Here is a 23836-nt window from a genome sequence, read left to right on the forward strand (position 1 = left end):
ATAATGGGTTATTGGATACGGACTTCGCTAATCATATTATTATTATTGACAAACAGAAGAAGGACTGGAAGTGAGAAACAGAGACTTAAAATGAGAACTAAAACAAAACTATAAAAATGTAGTACAACTGAGAATGAAAAACCTAATGTAATATATGATGGGGAAACAATAGAGCAAGTTATGAGTTTCGTCTATCTTGAAAGTAATATTCGAAGAGATGGAGATAACCATGAAGCGATCACCAGAACCGGTAAAGCCAATGTCACATTTGGAAAGGCTCAGAAAACTGCTCAACAACAGAATTATGGACATCAGAATGAGAGTTAGACTCTATAACTGTCTTGTTGCTTTTGTTCTGCTGTACGTTTGTGAAACGTGGCAATCGCACATAAAAGATAAAAAGTACAATACGAACTACCTGTGTCGAATATTGAAATTATCATGGAAGGACAAATTATCAGACATCGAACCACTGAAGCGCACATAAGAATGTGACCTAATGGATTTAGTTAGAGAAAGGGGACTGAGACAGATGGGTCACATCATAAGAATAGCTGACACAAGAATTGTTAATAAAGTGATAAATCGGAAGGTTGAAGGTAAAAGAAGAAAGAAAAAATGACAAAAAGTCATGTGAAAAAAATACGTATTGAGAAAGATATTGGCGAAAGAACTATCACAAAAAAAATTAAACGAAAAAGATGGCGCTGGATGGAAGAAAGTATTGTCAATGGATGGCTCATTTGTTTTTAAACAGAATTAAACTAATTTTGTTTTGTTTTTTCCTTAGAACAGAGTTACATCAGACTATGTTTTGTGTCCACGACGGAGAATCTAACCCAGTACTTTAGGTTTTCAGTCAATAACTTAGTGATATGATCTTGAAATGTCAGAAAAAATATAAAACATCACAGACTATTCTGAGATCTTGTCTTCCATCTCCTTGAAAAATTCCTGCCAGTTACAGCTGTGGAGAAATTACAACGTGACGGCCAATCCCACTATTTGTTGATAAAAAATATCCAAGACGTAGCAGGGGATGTTACCCGCTGGTTATTTTCCCAGCAGTTCAAAATTAAGGACTGCAGTAGATGGTGTTAGCAGTTCGCCATAAACAAAAGTATTTTATAATAACCTATGTACTAACTGGAAAATATTTAACCTCAATGCGAATCAGAATCATTGACCCAAATCAGTATCTTATCATGAAAGTGTACTAAAAGTTGAAGGTAAGTCTATTATATGACGGAACTCTTACATCTAAGGGGAATGTGTTTTAAAAGTTAAATATGAGCCTATTTTGTTATCTCGTGGAAGTGTTCAAGTTAGGGCTAGAATTGACAGCTGTAGGAATTTGTTTTCTCAGACGAGAAGGAATTTGATAAGAAGAACACTTTCCTAAAATCTAGCTATGGTTTTAAGTTGACTCTAATCATAGTATCAGTAACTCAGCTGACGATTTTTTGAATTAATGTTAGGGAGCTTTTAACACGGGTCACAGCTATCACCAAATAGTGGACCATTTTAGTAGTCGTTACCCCTCCCAGCTACAATTTTGCTTGTAACCTTACAAAAAATAATCTCGTTAGGTCATAATAAGAAAGGCTGAGTAGAGTAGAAAATATAAGTACTTTTTCAACTGACTTATGAACATCTGTATGGCAATTAAGACCTTTCTAGGATCTACAGTTAACTGATTCTGAAAAGTATTTACGGTTATTTATTACTTACTAACTTTTCAAAGCTTGTTTATTTCTCATCTTTATCTGGCATTTTTATAAGCTTGTTTTTTTCTTATATTTAAAAGTATATTTTATTCGTTCGATAACTGGAAGTTATAATAATTTCCTGTTTATTCGGATTATAAGCAACATGTTTCGTTTAAAATACTTATCATAACTGTTTTTTAACTACAATTAAATAAAATGCATTATAGAATAACACGTAATAAGCCCTGGAGAAGTCCCATTAAACTAAATACTCTACAAAGAAATTCTAACCAGCTACTTCTGTTTACGTTTGTTATCGAATCTTGAGAACAAACTGTGCTGGTCAGGCTTAGATGCCAAAGCACACAGAGATAACGACGAAAATCAATAACAGGAAAAGATAAAGAAAGAGGATATAAGAAAGCCATTTCTATGAGCTAAGCGACAATATTTACGTAAACATGGAAAGAAAATATAATTTCCTTTTCAGCACGAGGACTGCAACACGCAACCATTTTCTTTCATACGAATATTTTTATGTAGCTTCATTCCAGGTTTCGCAAGACAATAGATAAGAAGAGGGCACTGATGTTTGATGGTGGCCTTTGATTTAGTACAAAAGAAAAAAAGTTCGTCGCTTTTATCTAAATGCACTCTGTTAGGACCAGTTAGATTCATAAAGAGACATTTGGTGGCGCTATATAATAATCAGATGTCGTAAAATGGAACTCTTAGCTTCTTTTCGAGCATGCGTAGTACGCGAGTTGAAGACTGAACGAGAAGTGTTCATGAATACCGAAATTTGAGGCTGTAACCAGAATTTAGAATATTTGATTAATGGTTTTCCATTAGAATATTAGCTGTTTCTTAAAGTTAAAAGCTTATATGGTGTTGGTTTATTCAACATTGTGATAAAACCGAGAAGTCTGAGCTAGCCGTCGAGTAATAACTTTTTCCAATCTTTTTTTCGGGAACAGAGAAGTAGAAAAACGTTCCTGTTCATGAAATAGGTCTAAGTGCATTTCAAACTTCGTCTATTGACATAGGATGAATAAAAATAACGGAAAGACTGAGTGAATTGTATATTAGGCTTAATAAAAAATTAACGATTATCATCCCGATTAAAGGGTCAGAAAGTAGCGTTCATTTCACAAAACAAAATTATTAACTATTTAAAAACATTCAAAGCTTCCAGAAAAAACTGAAGATAAAAATGGATAAATGGAAATTAAAAACGAAACCAAAAGAATACCAGTATGACATAAAACATAACACTATCTCATCTAACTGCAGCTGAACATGAAGAAAGTAAACATCAAAAGGTGTAAGAGAGTATATTTTTATGATTAAAAACAGAATGTGTGTATACATAGAGACGATGGACTAATAAGCGTGTATTAGAGGAATAGTTATTTAAATGAATTAATTAATCTTTATTTACTATTTGTTTTCTACCCCTTAATTTGAATTCACTCGTTAATAGTTGTAGATAAATATATTATCAGTTAATACTGAGATGGAGATTACCAGGTGATGGTAACTGTGTTACTGAAACTAGGTAATGTAATTATTAATAAACACTTTAATTTGCATTGCTTTTTGGCTCTCATTTTAGGCGAAGAAAAAACAAATATAATGTCCAGATCTTCAGTACAGTAGAAAACAAAAACATAATGTGTGAAAATACAGAAACAATGTATTCAAAGTAATAACAAGACAAAGAGGGGTTAGAAAACAAAGACGAAGTGTTCAGATGTGTGATATGATAAATAGTAAACAGGATTAGAATACTTAGGTTTAATGTGGTAAAACAACAATAATAGAGATAGTATGTTCAGATATTTCATATGATAAAACAACAGAGATAGAAGGTACAGATATTTAACTGGATTAATGTCACAAGTGGAGTACCTCAGGACTCGGTCTTAGAACCTTTGTTATTTTTGACTTACATCAATGAAGGATGTAAGAATGATGAATAAATTATTTAAATTTGCAGACATTATTAATGTCTTGGGTATTGCTAGCTGTGAAGAGGATGCCACTGATTTATAAAATTATTCAGATCATGTAGCGAGTTGGACAAATAAATGACGAGTTTTAATTATAATAAATGCAGAATAATGTATGTGGGTTATCATAATTTGAATTATAAGTATAATTTACATGGAAATAACCTTAACAGTGTTATGATGGAAAGGGATTTTGGTGTAATGGTTGATCTGTTTCTAAAGCCATTCAAGCAATGTGCTATTACTGATGGTAGGACAAATAGTATTTTAGGTTGTATCTACAGAAATATTGAATACAAGTCTAAAAAGGTTATAATTTCATTGTGTAGGTCACAGCTAAGGTCACACTGGGAATATTTTATTCAGTCTTGGGCTCCTTACATTAGGAAAGACATTAAACTGTTGGAAAGGGTTTATAGAAGGGTTACAAGAATGGTTCCTAGGATGTAGGATTTGTCAAACTAGGAGAGGCTGAAATCTCTCATATTGTTTTCTCTTGAAAAAAAAAAGATAGGAGGAATCTGATTAAGGTGTTTAGGATTGTAAGAGGAATTAAAAGTATTCACACATAATCTTCTTTCATGTTTTAATAATGAGAATGGTAATGATAGAAGACACCAATATAAATTTAGACAGTGTAGTTTCATTTTCGAACAAAGTGGTTGGTCTTTGGAATGGGTGCCTTTGGATGTTGTAGAGACAGCAAATGAAAGTGGATTTAAGAAGAAGCTCCATAAATATATGAATATAAAGCTGGCTTTAAGATTTAGCATTTGATTTTTAAAATTATTTTAATTTAGTGTAGAAGATGGAAAAGTTGAGATGGATCAACAGATCCCAAGTTGTTCCAAAACGTTATATTATGACAGAAATAGAATATTAGGTGTTTTGTGTGGTAAAAAACAACAGGAGTAGAGAGAGGAATTTAATTGTTTGTTTGTTTTTGGAATTTCGCACAAAGCTACTCGAGGGCTATCTGTGCTAGCCGTCCCTAATTTAGCAGTGTAAGACTAGAGGGAAGGCAGCTAGTCATCACCACCCACCGCCAACTCTTGGGCTACTCTTTTACCAACGAATAGTGGGATTGACCGTCACATTATACACCCCCACGGCAGGGAGGGCGAGCATGTTTAGCGTGACGCGGGCGCGAACCCGCGCCCCTCAGATTACGAGTCGCACGCCTTACGCGCTTGACCATGCCAGGCCGTAAGGAATTTAATAACACAACAATAAAACATGATAAAAGTGATGTACTCCAGACTGACACTCATTTAAAGAAAGCAGAGAAAGTTAAACAAAAACCGAAATAAAACCAGTTCAGTGTCTACTCCCTGAATCTACTACTAATTATAATTTAAACATGTAAATAGTAAGCTTAACTTCATAGATCAAGGGAATAATTAAAGGTTTGGTTGGTTTTGAATTTCACGCAAAGCTACTTCAGAGTTCTCTGCGTTAATCATTCCCAATTTAGTAGTGATAGACTACAGAGAAGGCAGCTTGTTAACATCACCCACCGCTAACTCTCGAGATACTATTTTACTAACGAATAGTGGGATTAATCGCACGTTATACAGCCCCATGGCTGAAAGGGTGATCATATTCGACGAAGGGGATTCGAAACCTACAGCCGACAGATAACAAGCCAAGCGCCCTAACCACCAGGGGCCCCAAGGGATGAGAGAGGAATATAAATACATACATATATTACTCTGGTCTTTTATGAACTACCCTCTAACACATTCGTGTGTGTCGGAGAAGAAACGAAACAATAGTCAAATTAGTGAAACAGGTTTAGAATTTTTTTTTACTTAAGTTTTAAAACTTGAAATGCATGTGTGTACTAGTTGCCTGAAAGAAGCCAAGCGATCCGGGCTGAGTTAACACCACTAGTGTGTCTCCAATTCTGAATAAATTATGAATAATACTATTAAAACATCTTTCTTTACACCTTACCTTTGTTTTTGAGATTTCACACGAGTCTTTATAATTAAAACGTTTAATTGTTCAGTTAATTACCATTTTGATTGAGAAAGGGAAGTAATGCGTACATAACAAACCTCAAAACCTAGATTATCATAAACTGTTTGCAGAACATGTTAAAATATTAATTTTCTAGGCAATAATCTGAACGTATGTCTTCCATACAAATTCCGCTCTTAACCCGCTTTGTATGCTAAAATAGTTAGAATAAAACTAAATTTTATAGTATATTTTAATGCTGTAATTTTGATAGTTACTTCTAGATTATTTGATGAGGACTGTTCAACAGCCAGTCCACGTTCCAATAAAAAAAAAAAAAAAGTTATTTCGCCCTTTAACGGCCAGTCCACGTACTAGTAAGAAAAATGCTTTCTCCTTTAATGAGCTTCAACAATCTGGAACACTATGATAGGTGGTGGCGGCGCTCACAGTTTCGCTAACTGTGCTACACTAACGTAAAAATAACAAAAACGCTTTTTGCTAAAACGTACGTCAACATGGACGATAGCTAACAAACAACAAAAGCATTTAAGTGATTAACATTATCTTCCAGAAAACACTCTTTTTCCTCTTAACTCTCTTCTCTCAATCTCGTATTTGTAATCTACTAGTGGATTTACGAGAAAACTTCCCAGGCCTAATCATTAAACGTTTCATTCTTAAAAGGCATCATTGAAATTTGATGCTCCCTCTACCATATAAAAATTACAATTTAAAAATCTAGTTTACAACAGGTAGAATTATCAAATTAATGCGTTAAACTTCTGTGTATTATTCGGTAAATATGAACGTAAAGCAAAGCAAGGCTACGACCTAGTGCGGTTGTGTTTATTTACAGTGCAAATATGAAGTAAAGGTTTATTAAGATCAAATTGTTTAGGTACAAATGTTATTATAAGTTTTTATTGTTATCTATAATCAAAATTCAAACGAAATGGGCGTAAGAAAATAAAGTATTTTTCATATTATTTTCATTAAAATAAAACCAACAATCTCAAATTGAGCTTTTGCAGTATGGCTTCTGGTAATACGTGGAATGGTAGACCGTTCTGAAAATTATTTATGCAAAAAATATGGTTTTTCGAGAATTGCTTCTGGTGTAATTTTACAAATATTTAAGGAATTCTTGAACATGCTACTTTTTCACGTTCATTCGTAAAATTATAATTTCACTATCATACACTCTTCTTTCTTCTAAGTCTATAACTAAGTAAAAAAAGTTTGCTTGAAATGTAGTTATTGTAGTGTTAAAATTTTACCTTCATTTTATTTCTTCGTAGTTTACGAACTAAACTGAACTAATAAATGACTGAAACATCGGCGCCCCTAGATGGCGACAGATTTAATGACAGAACCTGGATGAATTGTAACTGCGGCACGTGCACGTGGTTAGTGAAGAGACCATTTAAAAGTACGTACAATTTTTGATTATTAAAGTAGCGAGAGGGTTAAATACTCTAGTTCAGTAACAACTATCAAAATAAATAGAACCGCACGTGATGTAGGGATAACAATTTAATTCGATGTATTACGTTCTTCGGTCAACGTGTGTGCATAACACAGTTTTACATGTAAATTACCCATCCATACCTTACTTCTACTGCTATATCTTGAAGATGTTATAGTCCGAATATTTAGCAAAAGTACATCTTGTGAATTTCTTTACTTTATATTTTATAATATACTTACACACTTCAAAACACGTGTGCATTTATCAGCTGATCTTTTACTATGGCTAACGTCCCATTTATTTTGCTACTGTAGGTACCTAAGACATTTTACTGTAGCAGTACCTCAGATATTTTGCTATAGCAGGTGCCTAAGGTATTCTACTACAGGAGGTACCTAAGATATTTTGCTACAGCAGGTGTCTAAGGTCTTTCACTGCAGCAGGCACCTGAAGTCTTTTGTAACAGTTAAATACATTTATAGAAACTCGACAGCGTCACTTGACATCATACGACAGGAAAATATTTCAAAATTAAAAACAAATTTTGGGATTGTATAATACTTAGAGGTTTAATATGCAGACTAAAACTGGGATCACCAATATGTAATTTACCGAGACAAAGTGGACCATAACGTTAGTCTTACAAGACTTGTATTACATGTCTTTATTCTTCCGATTTTCTTGATTCTGATACATTGATAATTTAAACAACAAATAATTTAACAGCTGATAGTTTACTGTTTATTTGTTTGTTTTTGAATTTCGCACAAAGCTCCTCGAGGGCTATCTGTGCTAGCCGTCCCTAATTTAGCAGTGTAAGACTAGAGGGAAGGCAGCTAGTCATCACCACCCACCGCCAACTCTTGGGCTACTCTTTTACCAACGAATAGTGGGATTGACCGTCACATTATAACGCCCCCACGGCTAGGAGGGCGAGCTAGGCCATGCGATAGTTTACTACATTAGAACTAGGCTACTGTTACTGATTAACTTATGTGTATGTTTTGAAACTCTGGTTCTTGGTTACACACTCTATTTCTAGTTGTATCTTTACGTATATACATGTTAAAACTCTGACTCTTGGTTATACACTCTATTTCCAATTGTGTCCTTATGTGTATACATGTTCAAACTCTGGTTCTTGGTTATACACTCTATTTCTAGATTTATCTTTACGTGTATACATGACCAAACTCTGGCTCTTGGTTATACACTCTATTTCTAATTGTGTCCTTACGTGTATACGTGTTCAAACTCTGGTTCTTGGTATTCCTTGTTGTATTGTTAAATATATTGGTTATCATATATTATAGTTCTTTATGCATATACTAGCTTAGATATTTCGTTAAAAACGTGTAAATCAGTGAAGATATCAGTGTAAGTATGACACGTAAGTATTTACGTGTATACATGACCAAACTTTGGCTCTTGGTTATACACTCTATTTCCAATTGTGTCCTTATGTGTATACATGTTCAAACTCTGGTTCTTGGTTATACACTCTATTTCTAGATTTATCTTTACGTGTATACATGACGAAACTCTGGCTCTTGGTTATACACTCTATTTCTAATTGTGTCCTTACGTGTATACGTGTTCAAACTCTGGTTCTTGGTATTCCTTGTTGTATTGTTAAATATATTGGTTATCATATATTATAGTTCTTTATGCATATACTAGCTTAGATATTTCGTTAAAAACGTGTAAATCAGTGAAGATATCAGTGTAAGTATGACAAACGGTAAAGTTTGACTACAGAAGTAGCTCTTGGGTGAAATATATAAAATATTTAATTGAAAGTAATTGTTACTAACGAATACAATTAGATTTATTAAATAATACTTAAAATATTTGAACAACACTGTATACAGGATAAAAGCTTTGTGTAGAGTCCAGAGTCCAGAAATGTGTAGAGTTTAAGGCCAGACATCTGTATATTGAAACATGTAACGTTTCAGTCTAGACTTGTCACTGTGATGATATGTTAATAGTTCAGGTCCAGACATGTCTGAAAATTGAAACATGTAACGTTTTAGTATAGACGTAACCCTTTAATCAAAAAAGTATATTTGAGTATTATATATTTCTCCACAGTAAACAAAACACCTGACACAGTCATTACAAGTCCAGGTCACTAATAAAGAATACAGTGTCACTGGTTCACGTGAAGTAAAGGACACTTACCTTTACAGTTAAGTCCTTGATGGATTATCCCATACAGTAACGAACCACAGTGGTCACAAAATGTTGGACTTGTGTAGGTGTGTTCCAGAAAATGATGTTTTGTTCGTATATCCTATAAAAAAGAGGTTTGGGTTTAGCGCACAGGAAAAATGTCTGTCAGAATTGGTTGTTTTCTTACTGATAAAAAAAAATATATATTTCATGTGTGACGGAAGAGTTTTCCATTTCAAAGCAAATAGTTTACAAAAAAAAACTTTTACTAATTCAGTTGTTGTTTCTTTCTGTTGAATCTCTATGTAATCATTTGGTAGCTCAGAAATAACCTTAAAATACACCTGTTCATTTGTGTATTAGTGTAGGTAATTATACACCAGTTATTTGTATATTAACATACGTAACTATACACCTGTTCGGTTGTGTATTCATGTAGGTAACTATATACCAGTTAGGTTGACAAAGTATATTTCACAATACACATTCAAACTCGATATCTCGACCACATTTCCATGAATTATCTTTAATTTACACTTCATAAAATGTATAACAATCACCAGAGTTCAGTGATTTTCTTGTATGAAACTCACCTCTGATCATAAACTAATATAATATCTTTAATATATGTAAGCAAAATCTCGGGCATACATATTGAAACATTTGTTAACAATACATGAAAATATACTGTTATAGTATTTAAGAACATTTCTTAGTTTATAAACAAATGTCAAGTTTAGTATTATATGGCTAAGTTATACACCATGGACATTAGTTTGTAACAAATCTTCATTTGATATAGAAAACTCGTGTCTCGTCATAACCCGATGTAAAAGTGTTAATATATGTATCTGAAATTACATACTTAACATGCTTACTGAACACTGGTGAAGAAAGCTTCATGATATACCAAAACGTTATTTAAGAAACTTTCTTAGTTTACAAAATGCAGACATACATCTCAGTGTAACAATACCAATAGTATATACCTTCTAAAGTAGGTTACCATAATTGAAACATAAGGGACAAGTAATCGGTTTCTTTATTTTAGAAACTACACAAAACAGTTGAAAACTAAACTGCCTTCATAGCGACCATCACATACAACTATCGCACAGCTTAAAACAGATATAACTAAAATATCACACATACATAGGTTTACTGTGTGCCATTACACAGTAAAGGATCTTTCATTTTTTCCTGGGCTCACTGAAACACCATGCATGTATGATAACCAACCAAATACTGAGAATATACAGTTAGTATTTTCATACCTATGCAATGAAATTATCTAGGTAGTGACAATGTTTCATCATTGGTAACTGAACTTTAGAAACGAACAGTTTAATTAAACACAAAAAATTATGCATCACTACATATTTAGAGTGAACCAATCTATTTTAAATTCCTTATACTGTAGATACATAGAGACAGTGTGTCATATTTAGTTTTATTTTACTAAAGTTTCTGGTAAACATTCAGTATATTGTAAGTACATAGATAGCGACAATGTATTATAATTAACTTTCATTTTAACAGCTTTATGTGGATGTATATAACGTTTAACTCTCTTGACTTCAGTTCGACGTTATGTAATGAGTTCTAATCAGACTGAAACACTGACAGTTTTTCATATACAACATGAGTTTCATGTACTATCACATAGTACTGTTTTGTAAGTTATCTGTAAAGTGAAATGCGTGTGAAAAGTATTATAATATCAGTACTATTCTTTCGTGTATTTGAAAAACAGCTAAATTTAAACTAGAAAAATTTTCGAAATATGTAGAAAGGAACATGTAATGAGCATAGGTCTTCGATTTGTTAAAGTGAAATGTCTCACAACCGAACACTGTATGTATGACCACATGACACCCCCCCCCCAACAATCATGTCTGGATTTTAGTGTCCACACTGATTGTGTCTGACGTTTGTAATTCTTAAACATCTGTTTCCAGATTGCATGCATGCGATTTGTTATTAGTGTCTAACTTTAGATGGTTTGAAAGTACTGGTATTTCAAGCAATAGTAAATTAGTAAGTCGTTCATTTATTATATTTAGAGTTAGGATAAATATTAGTCATGTATGATTTATGAAACATTAAATGCCCTACAGAACACTGTTTGAAACAAGCTACGAACATTTTTAAAATGTATTCCATACTTTTACAAGTTCTGTGTGCATTTGGAGGTGATCAGTGGTTATTTAGAAAATGGACGAATACAGTAAGTCAGTCATCTATTATTTTATTACAAGTAATAAACTTTAAAATGATTAATTAAATCTAAACGTTGATGACTTATAGAAGTACTGTCACAGTATATTTGTTAAAGTCCTACAGTAATAATAGTAATGAAGTACATGTAAAAGTCCATCTTTTTATTTTTCACAAATTAGTAAAAAGTGTTGTTACATAATAAGCATTTTATTGACAATGTAAATTGTTGTATAAAGCATAAATTTTAATTATTGTATAATATTGGGCTTTTCAGGGCAATTTAAACATACAGTCATGTGTTGCATGTGTCAGATTCAATTACATATAGCCCTTTTAGGACAGGAATTTTAATAGTTTAGAACTGAAAATCTTTAATCACTTGATTGAGTAGATTTTATTTATCGTATTATCCTTGTAAGATTAATTAATATATAAGAAAATATAGTGTCTTTTTTTTTAGAACTCTGCCTTTGAAAATCATGAGATAAAGCAAAGTGTAAGTTATTTTGTTACATAAAGTCAAATGAGTAAAAGTGTTATTATATATTAAATATTTTAGTTACGATGTAAATTGTTGTATAAAGTGAAGTTAGTAAATATTAAAGTTTTAATTATTGTATAATACTGCTCTTTTTAGGCTGATTGAACATATAGTCGTGTATTGTATGCATGTTAAAAATATATATAACTGTGATCATGTTACATTAAATAATATGTCATTTCATTAAAAAATACTTATCTATAATTAAAAGAGTAAGTTTTAATTACGATATCATCATTTTAAGACGTAAAACGTAATCAACTGATGCATTAATATTAAGTGTCCTATGAATTAGTGTTAAGCGTCCTTTTAAGAATGATCTAATTGATTTTTCATTATCATCTTGATGAAACATCTATTGCATGAGTCATCACTGCCAGAAACATGTTCTCTACTTTATAGTAAGCTGATTTAATTATTAATTAATTAACTAATGAAGTAGCATTCACTGCCCTTTTTAGAATTAACAAATTAATTTGTGTTAACGTCCTTTTTAAGGTTATTAACTATGAGTGATTAACAAATTCGTGTTAAGCATAATTTTTATGACGATTTGATTAATTAATTACATTATTGTTAAAGCATATATTATATGAGTCGTGGCCACTTGTCATAGTGGCCTAAAAACACGTTTTCTACCTTGTGACGTAATCGTCCATCAAGGTTTCTTGTCCGGTATCGAACTATAATTCCAGCCCTCTATAAGTTTAGTTGCACCATCTGGTGACACTTAGTTGATGTATAAAATCATGGCTACCTGTTATGGCGGCTAGTAACGCGTCCCTGAAACTATGAGCTCGTCATTTTTGATTCCATCATTCCCTCTCCATTCCGTCCCCTGAGGCAGCCAATCAGCATGAGGCGGCATTCTTTGGGCCTGATATTCCCTCCCTTTATACTGTGAGATATCTTGAAGGTATACTAGATAGGTTAATTTGATCGCACTGGTTACTATGGGAATGTCTTGGAAGATATTAGATTATCTTCTCGTCGTAGTACTAGTTTCCATGACAAAACTAATAAAAAATATCACAAGTTTCATTTGTGCTCTCTCTCATTTTTGTTACAGTAGCTCCCTTTGAAGATATAATTTGGAAGATTATAAAATCTCCAGAATGTCAAACTGTATGATGAGTTTTTGATGTTATCCTAATTTATCTCTTCAGGAATTAAGAGTGAACAGAAAATGAAAGTAATCGCCAGTCTACCATCACTATGTTTACTGAATATTAGCGAGACTATATTAAACTATTTATTGTTCAGTTTTATAAGCTAGTATAACTTGTAAGTAAATATTAGTTGTTTAGCAAATATTCATCATCGTCCAACAGAGAAATTAGTTGAAAAGAATCGCATAAGTTCTCTGTTTTAGAACCAGTTAGCATTCCTCTCCTTTTTTTTTTTTATAATTTTCCATCAAATCCGCTCCTAATTTTGAACCGATGGACTAGAGGGAAGGTACATAATCATCACCATCGATTGTGGGGTGATCCAAATAGTCGGATTTAACTGTTACTCTTAAAGCACAGCACTTGCAGCAGAGTGTAGAGCTATCCTTTTTGCGGTAACGGGACTCGGACCATGAACACTTGTATTTACAGTTCGGACCCGCTAACTACCAGGCCACACACAATAAATCAATGAAATAATTTTAAACTACAATTTAAAAATTCATAGTTCAAATATTTTCTAGCCTAAACACTAAGGCCTGGCATGGCGGTGAGTGGTGATGACTAGCTGTCTTCCCTCTAGTCTTACACTGCTAAATTAGGGACGGCTAGTGTAGATAGCCCTCGAGTAGCTATGCGCGAAATTCAAACCAAACCAAGCCTAAACACTGACGAATCTTAATGTAGTAACGTATTCTAGTAATGTTTGAACCTTTTAATTTACGTAATTCAGCAGAGATAGTTGCTAATAGGACGAGTTACTGGCCATGTGGTGATGATGAAGGGAAAGAAAACCAGTACTTTCCAAGAAGCTTTCACAGTAACACGACACAGCATTCCTCGCTCAAAAATTGATTTGAAATTTCTCGTAATGCATTACCTTAGAGTAGAAAGTAATTATACTAATTGGTTATTAAAAATGAGTGATGAAATATATGACGTGTATGAGGACATATTTCCATTTGTGGGATTATGTTAATCGGTTTGTTGAGGACGTTGATTTAAAAACTGGCTACAATAAAAATAGAAAAAAAATATTAGTTAAGTTCCCACAGGAAACGTTTGAATCTCAGAAACTTACAAGTTTCACATTGTTACTTTATCACAGAGTTTATTATGGAAATGATAAAATAAGGGTTTTGTTTTCTTGCTAAATCAACCCTAATTTTAATATTTTAAAATAATGATCAACTAATCGAAAGAGTAGAAATATATGCAGTTGAAACACAAATATTGAATAAATAAAAGGACTTTAGCAACACCTACTTACATCTGTGTCCACTCCTTTATCTGCTCCCGGACACTTAAAGTTCACGAATTCGTGGCATCTTTTATGGACAACGAAACTACAAACTAAATACAAAATTATGTCACAAAATAGTTTATTTCCTCGTACACATCAATAGTTATGGAAAAGAAGCACAAAGTAACGTTATCAAACTTTATATTTTCTTTAACAGATTCCTCGTTATCTTATGAACAATAAATTTAAAATTAAAAACATTTATGTTATACTACTGTTCTGTTCTATTACAGCCCGTGAGACATATTGTATAGAAGTCATAATTTAGTCGTGTCCTAAAACTTTCTGTTCTTTTACAAAATTATATTTTCTCTTGAGCAATGAGCTCAGGACTTAAACACAGACAGGTATTTCGAAACTATTTCTTGTCTCTGACAAATCTCAAATCAATGTATAGAAAATGATGAAGAAAATCAAGCACAAACTTATATATTACAGTTTTTTTTTAAGTTTCCCTTTTTATGTTATTTAGTGGAATAAACCTAAGAACCATCCGCCGTTTCATGGTCCAAAATCTTTCTTTTACACTCAAATTTTATGTTTTCAAATACTAAGTATTAGTATCGTTTCTATAACAATTAATCAAGACAGCACAGCTAGACTTGTGTGTGTGTTTTCTTATAGCAAAGCCACATTAGGCTATCTGCTAAGTTTACCGAGGGGAATAGAACCCCTCATTTTAGCGTTGCAGTAGCGGGAGTTTGTTTGGTTTGGTTTGTTTTCAATTTCATGCAAAGCTATACGAGGGTTTTTTGCGCTAGCTGTCCCTAATTTAGCAGTGTAAGACTAGAGGCAAGGCAGCTAGTCATCATCACCCACCGCCAACTTTTGGACTACTCTTTTACCAACGGATAATGCGATTGACTGTCACGTTATAACGCTCCCACGGCTGAAAGGGCGAGCATGTTTGGTGTGACGGGGACTCGAACCCGCGACCCTCAGATTACGAGTTGAGTGCCTCAACCACCTGCCCATGCTGGGCCGCTAGCGGGGACACACTTAAGTAACCTACATGAATATCACCAGGATTGGAATAGAACCAGTATGTAAAGACAGTATCCAGGCTTTCAGTAACATTCAAGAAGTTACATAAGTTTTGAGGTATCATTTTTCATGTCATGATAAACTTGTATTTAATGTTAAAAATACTAGAGAAGAGGAAGGAGTAGAAACATTAAAATGAATGACATGACGTATGAATTATGTGTGAACTTGCTGTTACTTTAGAGGGGATTAATTGTACTCTAGAATGATTCGTATATGAAAGTTAAGTGTTTACGTGTCGTGACACCACTTACGACAAGATTAGTACCTATATTTTGACGACGAATTCCTCGACTATCTGATAATGTAATGAATGTTGTCCCGGGTATACTTATTGTTGGAAGGATGTACGTAAAACACCTTCACAAAAAAGGATATTTCTACTGTGATAATGTAGTTTCAAAGTACACGACATTTTCAAGAAAGTTGTAGTGGGATAAGACATGGAACATTTTTCTTATAGAACAAGAGTTGACATATTGATGTCATAGATCGGGAACGTGGAACACTGTTCTTATAAAGTGTTTTAACTCTGTCTTTAGGGGTGATAGTAATGAAAACACACATATATATATTTATATTTCCATTTTAGTGAAATTAAATAATTAGATCCAAATGTAGCCAAATAAGTAGATAAAATCATGAGGAAGGACTGCGTTAGAAACAGCAAATCCCAATCTATGATTAATTATATTATAACCATAAACAAAACACATTGAAATTAAACACAATATGCTGCATATTTTCAAAAGGATCCTAGGCTACAATCTACAACGTGGGATTATAAAATGTATCTTAGGTTTTGGAGGACCTACATTGCGGGGGGATACACCATCTATCAATCTTAACCTCCCTTCGCCAGTCTCACATGAAGAAATTCATAAATAATAATAATGAAATAATCAAAATAAATTGAAATTAAGAGAACAAACTGTGGGTATTAAACCCTACAACGTCCCACACCTATATCACCCTTCACTGCCTGTAGAGGTGACTGCTGTCCAAAGTTAAAAAACAAAACAACAAAACAAGTAACAGGAGTTCCAATGGGAGTTAACTATTCTACTTGTATTGCAAAGTTATATCTTTATTTTCAAGATAACAGATTTATTGAAAAGTATATAAACCCCAACATTTTTCCTTTGACTTACAAATGCATAGATAATTTAATTTGTATAAATATTCTCGAGGTAAATACTATTATTGATATTATTTATCCGGTAGAATTAGAAATTGAAAATATTTCAATATATAATACAGAGGTACATTATTTAGATTTAGAAATCAAAATAACTGATAATGATATAAATCTAAATATTTTGCTTCTCCAATATATGGTTTACCCTCTTTTAATAGTAATGTACCATACCCTTCTGTTATAACTATTACAACTCTACAATTACTCAGATTTTGTAAAATATGTAATAAATTACAATATTTTATTATTAATATTGAAATACTGATACAAAAAATACTTTACGGATTTAACAGAGAATCTCTAAATACAATTATTAAAATATTCTGTGATAAATATAAGAATGCATTAATTAAATATAAAGTAAAAATAAAGGAACTTTTACTGAAAATTTCTGATAATTATTTTTAGTTTTTGATAGCGTCATTTAAACAAGTTGGCACTACTTTTATGGGGATGAATACTTTATCATATATATAGGCTTATTTAGAGTCTTACCTAAACTAACTGGTTGGTATTTTATACTAGTTTAATTTGTCTATTGGACTATTAATTAGCGCTTTACCGCTATAATAGGAGCTGGAACGCCAACTTGTTTACCTTACTTAGCCCCAAGTGATAATACATAATTTTGTAGTTTCTTCTTCACTTTGAGGAGCAGTCACTTTCCCACAACTGTCTGCAGCCAGTGAAGGGTGATATAGATGTGGGACATTGTGGGTTTGAGCACCCACATATTGCTCTCCTAATTTCTATTTATTTTGATTATTTTATTATTATTATTATTTATTAATTTCTTCATGTGAAACTGGCGAACGAAGGTTAAGACTGAGAGACGGTGTATCCCCACTGAAGTGTGGGTCCTCCTTTTATATTGATCTCCAAAACACAGAGTACATTTTGTATCTCTGCGGATTCTTTTGATGTGGACTTGTTTTAGGTTATAACAAACTACCATGAGTCAGTCCTTACTTTTGATTTTGTTTTAATTTACTTGACTGTTGAGTATTATTCTTATATATATATATATATTGGTGATAACAAGACATTAAAAACCTGTTTTGTCAGTGATTAATCTGGTTTAAGTAAACCTTCCTTATTGTTACTGTGAAACAAAACCTAACAATAAAACGATATAGAACTTACTTTTAAACCTTTCTTATTGTTATGGTAAAACAAAATCTATCAATGAAACTATATAAAACTCACTTTGACATTGGTGTCCTTGCTTCCCGAAGCCCCTGAAACATAATAATCTTATTAAAACTTTAAAAATATTAAATATATGTCCTTGAAAATTAAGTTACAAGTTAATCTGTTTTAACTTAAATCAATCACTCTCTGTAGTTCTTAATTCATTATGATCAAATCTTTGATTCGAATCAGATAATTAATCAGAGTATTTTGGACTTTCACTAAGAAGTAGTGCAACATGTTCTACATCTTTGGAGCTCAGACCTTAACATTTATCATAATGTAATACCATTGTAGCCAAAATAGTGATCGCATCTTGATCCATAACAGTGAATACATTAGTGTAGTTCAACTTTAACTCTGATCAAATATGATACACTAGTGTGGTTCAGCTTTGACCCTTGTCAAATACATTAGTGTAGTTTAAATTCGACCCTTCTCAGATATATTAGTGAAGCTCAATTTTGGCAGTCATTATAGTTAACAGTTATCAGTTATTATAGTTGAAAGTTATTACAGTTGGCAGTTATTGTAGATAACAGTTATGATAGTTGACAGTTATTATTATTATTGTAGTTTAAATTTATTATAGTTACCAGTTATTTGAGATGACAGTTATTATTTTTAACAGTTATTATAGTTGATAACTTTATAGTTAACCGTTATTACAGTTGACAGTTATTATAGTTCACAGTTATTATTATTATTATAGTTGACATTTATTATATTTAACAGTTATGGTAGTTAACAGTTATTATAATTATTATTATAGTTATCATTTATTATAGTTTAAACTACCCATTGATCAGTCCTTCATTGATTTAATTGATGAAACCAAAAGAGCAAAGGACCTGATACCGAGTTCTGAGGTAACCACTTAAGACATGAATTCAATATGAGGTAACTCAATCGACCTTCTCTCTTCCATCCAACCAGCTTTCTACTGAATTAGCCAAGATATCCCCTACACCTACAGAGATAACTTTTATAACAATCCTTTTATGTGGCACCTTGCCAATTGCTTTCTGAAAATCCGAATACACCAAATCCACTCTGGTAAAGTGAAGTTCCTCATTACTTTTATCAGTTTCATCTGGTGGTCTGCAACAAATTACAATTAAAGTCTTCTCCCACTATAACCAGTAACAGAAACCAAAATAGATTGAGCATCATTGCTACTAGTGTTGACATCCTCAATGTGAACAGCTTTCAACTCCCATTTTACAAATAAAGCCACTCCTTCCCCCTCTTTAATATTCTATCCCTGTCAAACAGTCTGTAACCCTATATTTCAAAGCAATTCCTATCACCAAAATTGTCTACATTTACCCAGGTTTCAGTTATTTCCATTATATCATAATCTCCTGTTTCGACCAGTGCTCTAAAGTCACCCTTTTCTTATGCTTCTATAATTACAATAACAACAATCTGTCTTTCAATAAAAATTTCTTTGTATCTTATTTTTTCCACTATGCACTGTATTTTTCCTTATTATTCTGACCCTCATCACTGTCTAGCCTTAATTTACAGCTTCCCTTACAGTTGAGTTAATAGTCCCAACAAAACAACCATTCCCTTCACCATTTAAATGTAAACCATCAGTTCCAAGAAGTTTCTTCTCTCATTAAACTGATCTCACAAGTCCAACCATCTTCTTATCTTTACATATTAATATAACCCTAGCATTTAGCCCTAGCAACCTACTCATAATTTTATACCCAAAATTAAGTACAATAATATAATTTCAGTACAGGGGGAATATAACATCAATAGAATAAAATGATATGTTAGTATTTAGGGAATATCGCGTTAATAAAGTACAAGAATACAGTGGCAGATTTGGGTGGATATGGAGGGCTAGTGTGGCTACAGAATTTAATGTTATTGGTGGAGAAATATAACGTCAATGAGTTTAGTAACGTAATATTAGTATAGTGAAATGCCACACTCACAGAGTATAAGATTATAATGTTAGTAGTGGAAGAATATCATGTTAACAGCGTACATGAACATAATGTTAATAGTGTAGTGGCTTATAAAATCAATAGATTACGATGCTATAATGTTCACGGTAGAGGAAAAAAATCCACGGTTTTCCATTTCAATCATAATATGGTATTTTATGCCTTGAGGATTTCCTCAAGAGTACTAAGTTATATGGAAATTTGAAGGACACAGAGTTTGTTTTTGTTACTGTTACTCACAAAGCTATACATCAGACTTACTGCTGAGCTATCAGGGGTAATAAAGAGTTACAGAGTGTGTGTGTGAGGGAGAGTCAAATAACAGAAAATGCACAATAACAACGAAAATATAACCATAAGTAAAACAAGAATAAGTGTCTTTTGCAGCTGTTTTGGATTGGTGAAAGAGAGAAAAGAAGTGAAAGCCTAGTGAGATCTGTCTCACCAGTCCATTTCATATAAAGTAAACTAGAACTAAGATGAAGCTGTAAAATGAAAGTCAATACAAACCTAAAACAATGTTTAAACACAAAAAATACAAAGATTTTAGCTGAACTAAAAAAAAGTGTTAAACCTCACAAAAATTAAGTAAAAAATCTCTTCAAATTATTTCAGTTCACTAAAAGTTTTGAATAAATAAAAATGTCTTGAACAAATAACAAACCTAACAATTTAAGCCAAGTTTACACGTAAAACCTCTTTTTGTGTAACCTTGATCCACTTATGATGAATAACAGGAGCAAAAATGCCTCTGAGCCATTATCTTATTTGCTGGCAGAAAATAACATCTTTCTATTCCTTGATGTCACCTGCTATTTTCCCTGCAAGAAATTCGATTAACTGGCAATTAATAGAAAGGAGTCTCGGATATAGTTAGCAAGAAGTTATGACGTGTTTACTTGAAATACTTTTCACGTCCAAATTGAATTTTAAAAAATACAGAAATTTCGAGAAATATTACTTATTGATTAAAGGTGGTAGAAAGCACATGGTGCTATTCTATACCAGAATAATAAAGAGGTAAATATAAACTGAAAAGTGAAGCACAAAACCTGAAACACTCAAACGTCACCTTTTTGTGTAAGGATGCTGTCATGCATCAAAATTTACACTACATGGCCAAATGTATGTGGACACCCCTTCTAATTAGTGGGTTCGGCTATTTCAGCCACACCCATTGCTAACAGGTGCATAAAATTCAGCTTACGGCCAAGCAATCTCCATAGACAAACATTGGCAGTAGAATGGGTCGTACTAAAGAGCTCAGTGACTTTCAACGTGACATTGTCATAGGATGCCACCTTTACAACAAGTCAGTTCGTCAAATTTCTGCCCTGCTAGAGCAGCCCTGTAGGCTGTAAGTGCTGTTATTGTTAAGTGAAAACGTCTAGGAGCAACAACAGCTCAGCTACGAAGCAATAGGCCACATATGCTCACAGAACGGGACCACCAAGGTTTGAAGCCCGTAGAGCGTAAAAATCGTCTGTCCACAGTTGTAACACTCACTACCGAGTTCCAAACTGCCTCTGGAAGCAACGTCAGCACAAGAACTGTTTGCTGGGATTTTCATGAAATGGGGTGCCATAGCCGAGAAGCCGCACACAAGCCTAAGATTACCATGTGCATTAACAAGCGTTGGCTGGAGTGGAGTAAAACACACTGCCATTGTACTCTGAAGCAGTGGAAACGCGTTCTCTGGAGTAATGAATCACGCTTCACTATATGGCTGTCTGACGGACGAATCTGGATTTGGTGGATGCCAGAAGAAAGCTACCTGCCTGAATGCATAGTGCCAATTGTAAAGTTTTGTGGAGGAGGAATAATGGTCTGGGGCTATTTTTCATGGTTTTGGGCTAGGCTCTTTAGTTCCAGTAAAGAGAAATCTTAATGATACAGTATACAATAATATTCTAGAGAATTGTGTGCTTCCAACTTTGTGGCAACAATTTATGGAAGGCCCTTTTTTGTTTCAGCATGACAATGCCCCCGTGCACAAAGCTAGGTCCATAAAGACATGGTTTGCCGAGGTTGATGTGGAAGAACCTGACTGGCCTGCACAGAGCTCTGACCTCAACCCCATCGACACCTTTGGGGTGAATTGGAACGCCGACTGTGAGCCAGGCCTTCTCGCCTGACACAAGTGCCCGCCCTCACTAATGCTCTTGTGGCTGAATAGGAGCAAATCCCCACAGCCATGTTCCACAATCTAGTGAAAAGCCTTCCCAGAAGAGGGGAGGCTGTTATAACAAAAAAGGGAGGGACCAACTCCATATTAATATCCATGGTTTTGGAGTGAGATGTTCAACAAACACATATGGGTGTGATGGTTGGGTGTCTACATAGTTTTGGCCATACTGTGTACTTTCATTTTTCCTCTACTTTGAAATTCCATTTTGCACGTTCTTGATAATAAAACAAGGAACTTTGTTCACCATCTCAGTTTCTTTAGCATTTTTCTTCAGTTGTAACGACAACAAAAAAAGAAAGAAACATTGTTATTAATAAATGTTCTGAAATAAAATACCATTAGAATTTTGAGCCATCGGATGTTTCTAGTAAAGAAATTTAAAGTTTTATATAAAGTATGAATCTCGGTTGACAGAAAATGTTTTAAAAATCCGAAACGGCACATACGTACTCACATTCTGCCATTTGTTCAACTTCTGTTTTTGTAGTTTAATATTTCACTACTCGAACGTGTCTTGTTTGGATGACAAATCACAGAAAGTTTTCAAGTACAAGCACTTGATATTTGGTAAATCTACATTAGCTCATGCTCTAATCGAGTATACTGTAATCGCGTATGTGAAAACGTGTACTTTATCAATATTTTTCAGTTTATTATTTAAAATCTTGTTCTGAATAATAAAATGATAATTCTATTTTGGAATGTTATATTCCCCTACAGGTGTCTACTGACGTCATCAGTCTGGAACATGTAATTGACAACAAAACAATGGTTTGTGGCCATGATTACTACGATATTACTTAATGTGTAAATAACATGCTTATGGTTAGATAAATCTCAGAACCTCTTTAGTCACCTAAATACTTTATCTGCATGCCCTAAAACAACTATATATGAACATAACTTAAATCATATATAAACTACGCTTGCGTATTATTCACTTCCAAATTCATCAACCTAGGCTCCATGCGCTGATCTTTCTAATACTTCTAATCTCACGTTTCATTTGTACATCACTGTCTAGGGAAACTAGAAAGCTTAATGAACTGTAAAAAAAAGTATTTACGTATAAGAACACACGGTGACGCAATAAAAACTGTGTATCTATACAAGTGTCTTTTATTATAACCTCGATACAGCTATAAGGACTGGATGAACTGTGTATCTATACAATGATATTGGGGATAGAGTTATGAGAAGTGGATGAGCTGTGTATCTATAGAATAATATTGGGGATAGAGTTATGAGAAGTGGATGAGCTGTGTATCTATAGAATAATATTGGGGATAGAGTTATGAGAAGTGGATGAGTGTGTATCTATAGAATAATATTGAGGATACAGTTACGAGAACTGACTGAATTGTGTATCTATACAATAGTCGAGATAAATCTATGAGGACTGGCTGAACTGTGTATCTATACAACAGTCGGGTTAAATCTATGAGGACTGGGTGAAATGTGTATGTATATACAAATGTTCGGAAAGTCACTGTGCACTTATATATTAATTAACGAATAAAACTGGACAGTGACTTTCCGAACACCCTGTATATATATAAGAGTCATGATAAAACTAACTAAATTGTGTCTACATAAGAGCCGCACTAAAGCTAAGAGTAAATGGGTTGTATATATTTATGGTCTCTCTTTATGAGAATCCAAATACAACTTCATGGACTGTGTGAAATG

The 23836-nt window shown here is 33.2% G+C and overlaps 1 protein-coding gene across 1 annotated transcript in view; it reads right to left on the reverse strand.

The window, feature by feature from the left end:
• The window catches only part of LOC143236179 (protein kinase C alpha type-like), a 52351-nt gene that overhangs the window by 10709 nt on the left and 17806 nt on the right, over positions 1-23836 (reverse strand). Inside the window, exons 3-5 of the mRNA XM_076474466.1 lie at positions 18011-18042; positions 14530-14612; positions 9339-9450 (exon numbers count right to left, since the gene is read on the reverse strand). Coding sequence (XP_076330581.1) covers positions 9339-9450; positions 14530-14612; positions 18011-18042 — 227 coding nt within the window. The remainder of the gene's footprint in view (positions 1-9338; positions 9451-14529; positions 14613-18010; positions 18043-23836) is intronic.

The sequence above is a fragment of the Tachypleus tridentatus genome, chromosome 13, assembly GCF_004210375.1.
Source record: "Tachypleus tridentatus isolate NWPU-2018 chromosome 13, ASM421037v1, whole genome shotgun sequence".
In the NCBI taxonomy this organism is placed as follows: Eukaryota; Metazoa; Arthropoda; class Merostomata; order Xiphosura; family Limulidae; genus Tachypleus; species Tachypleus tridentatus.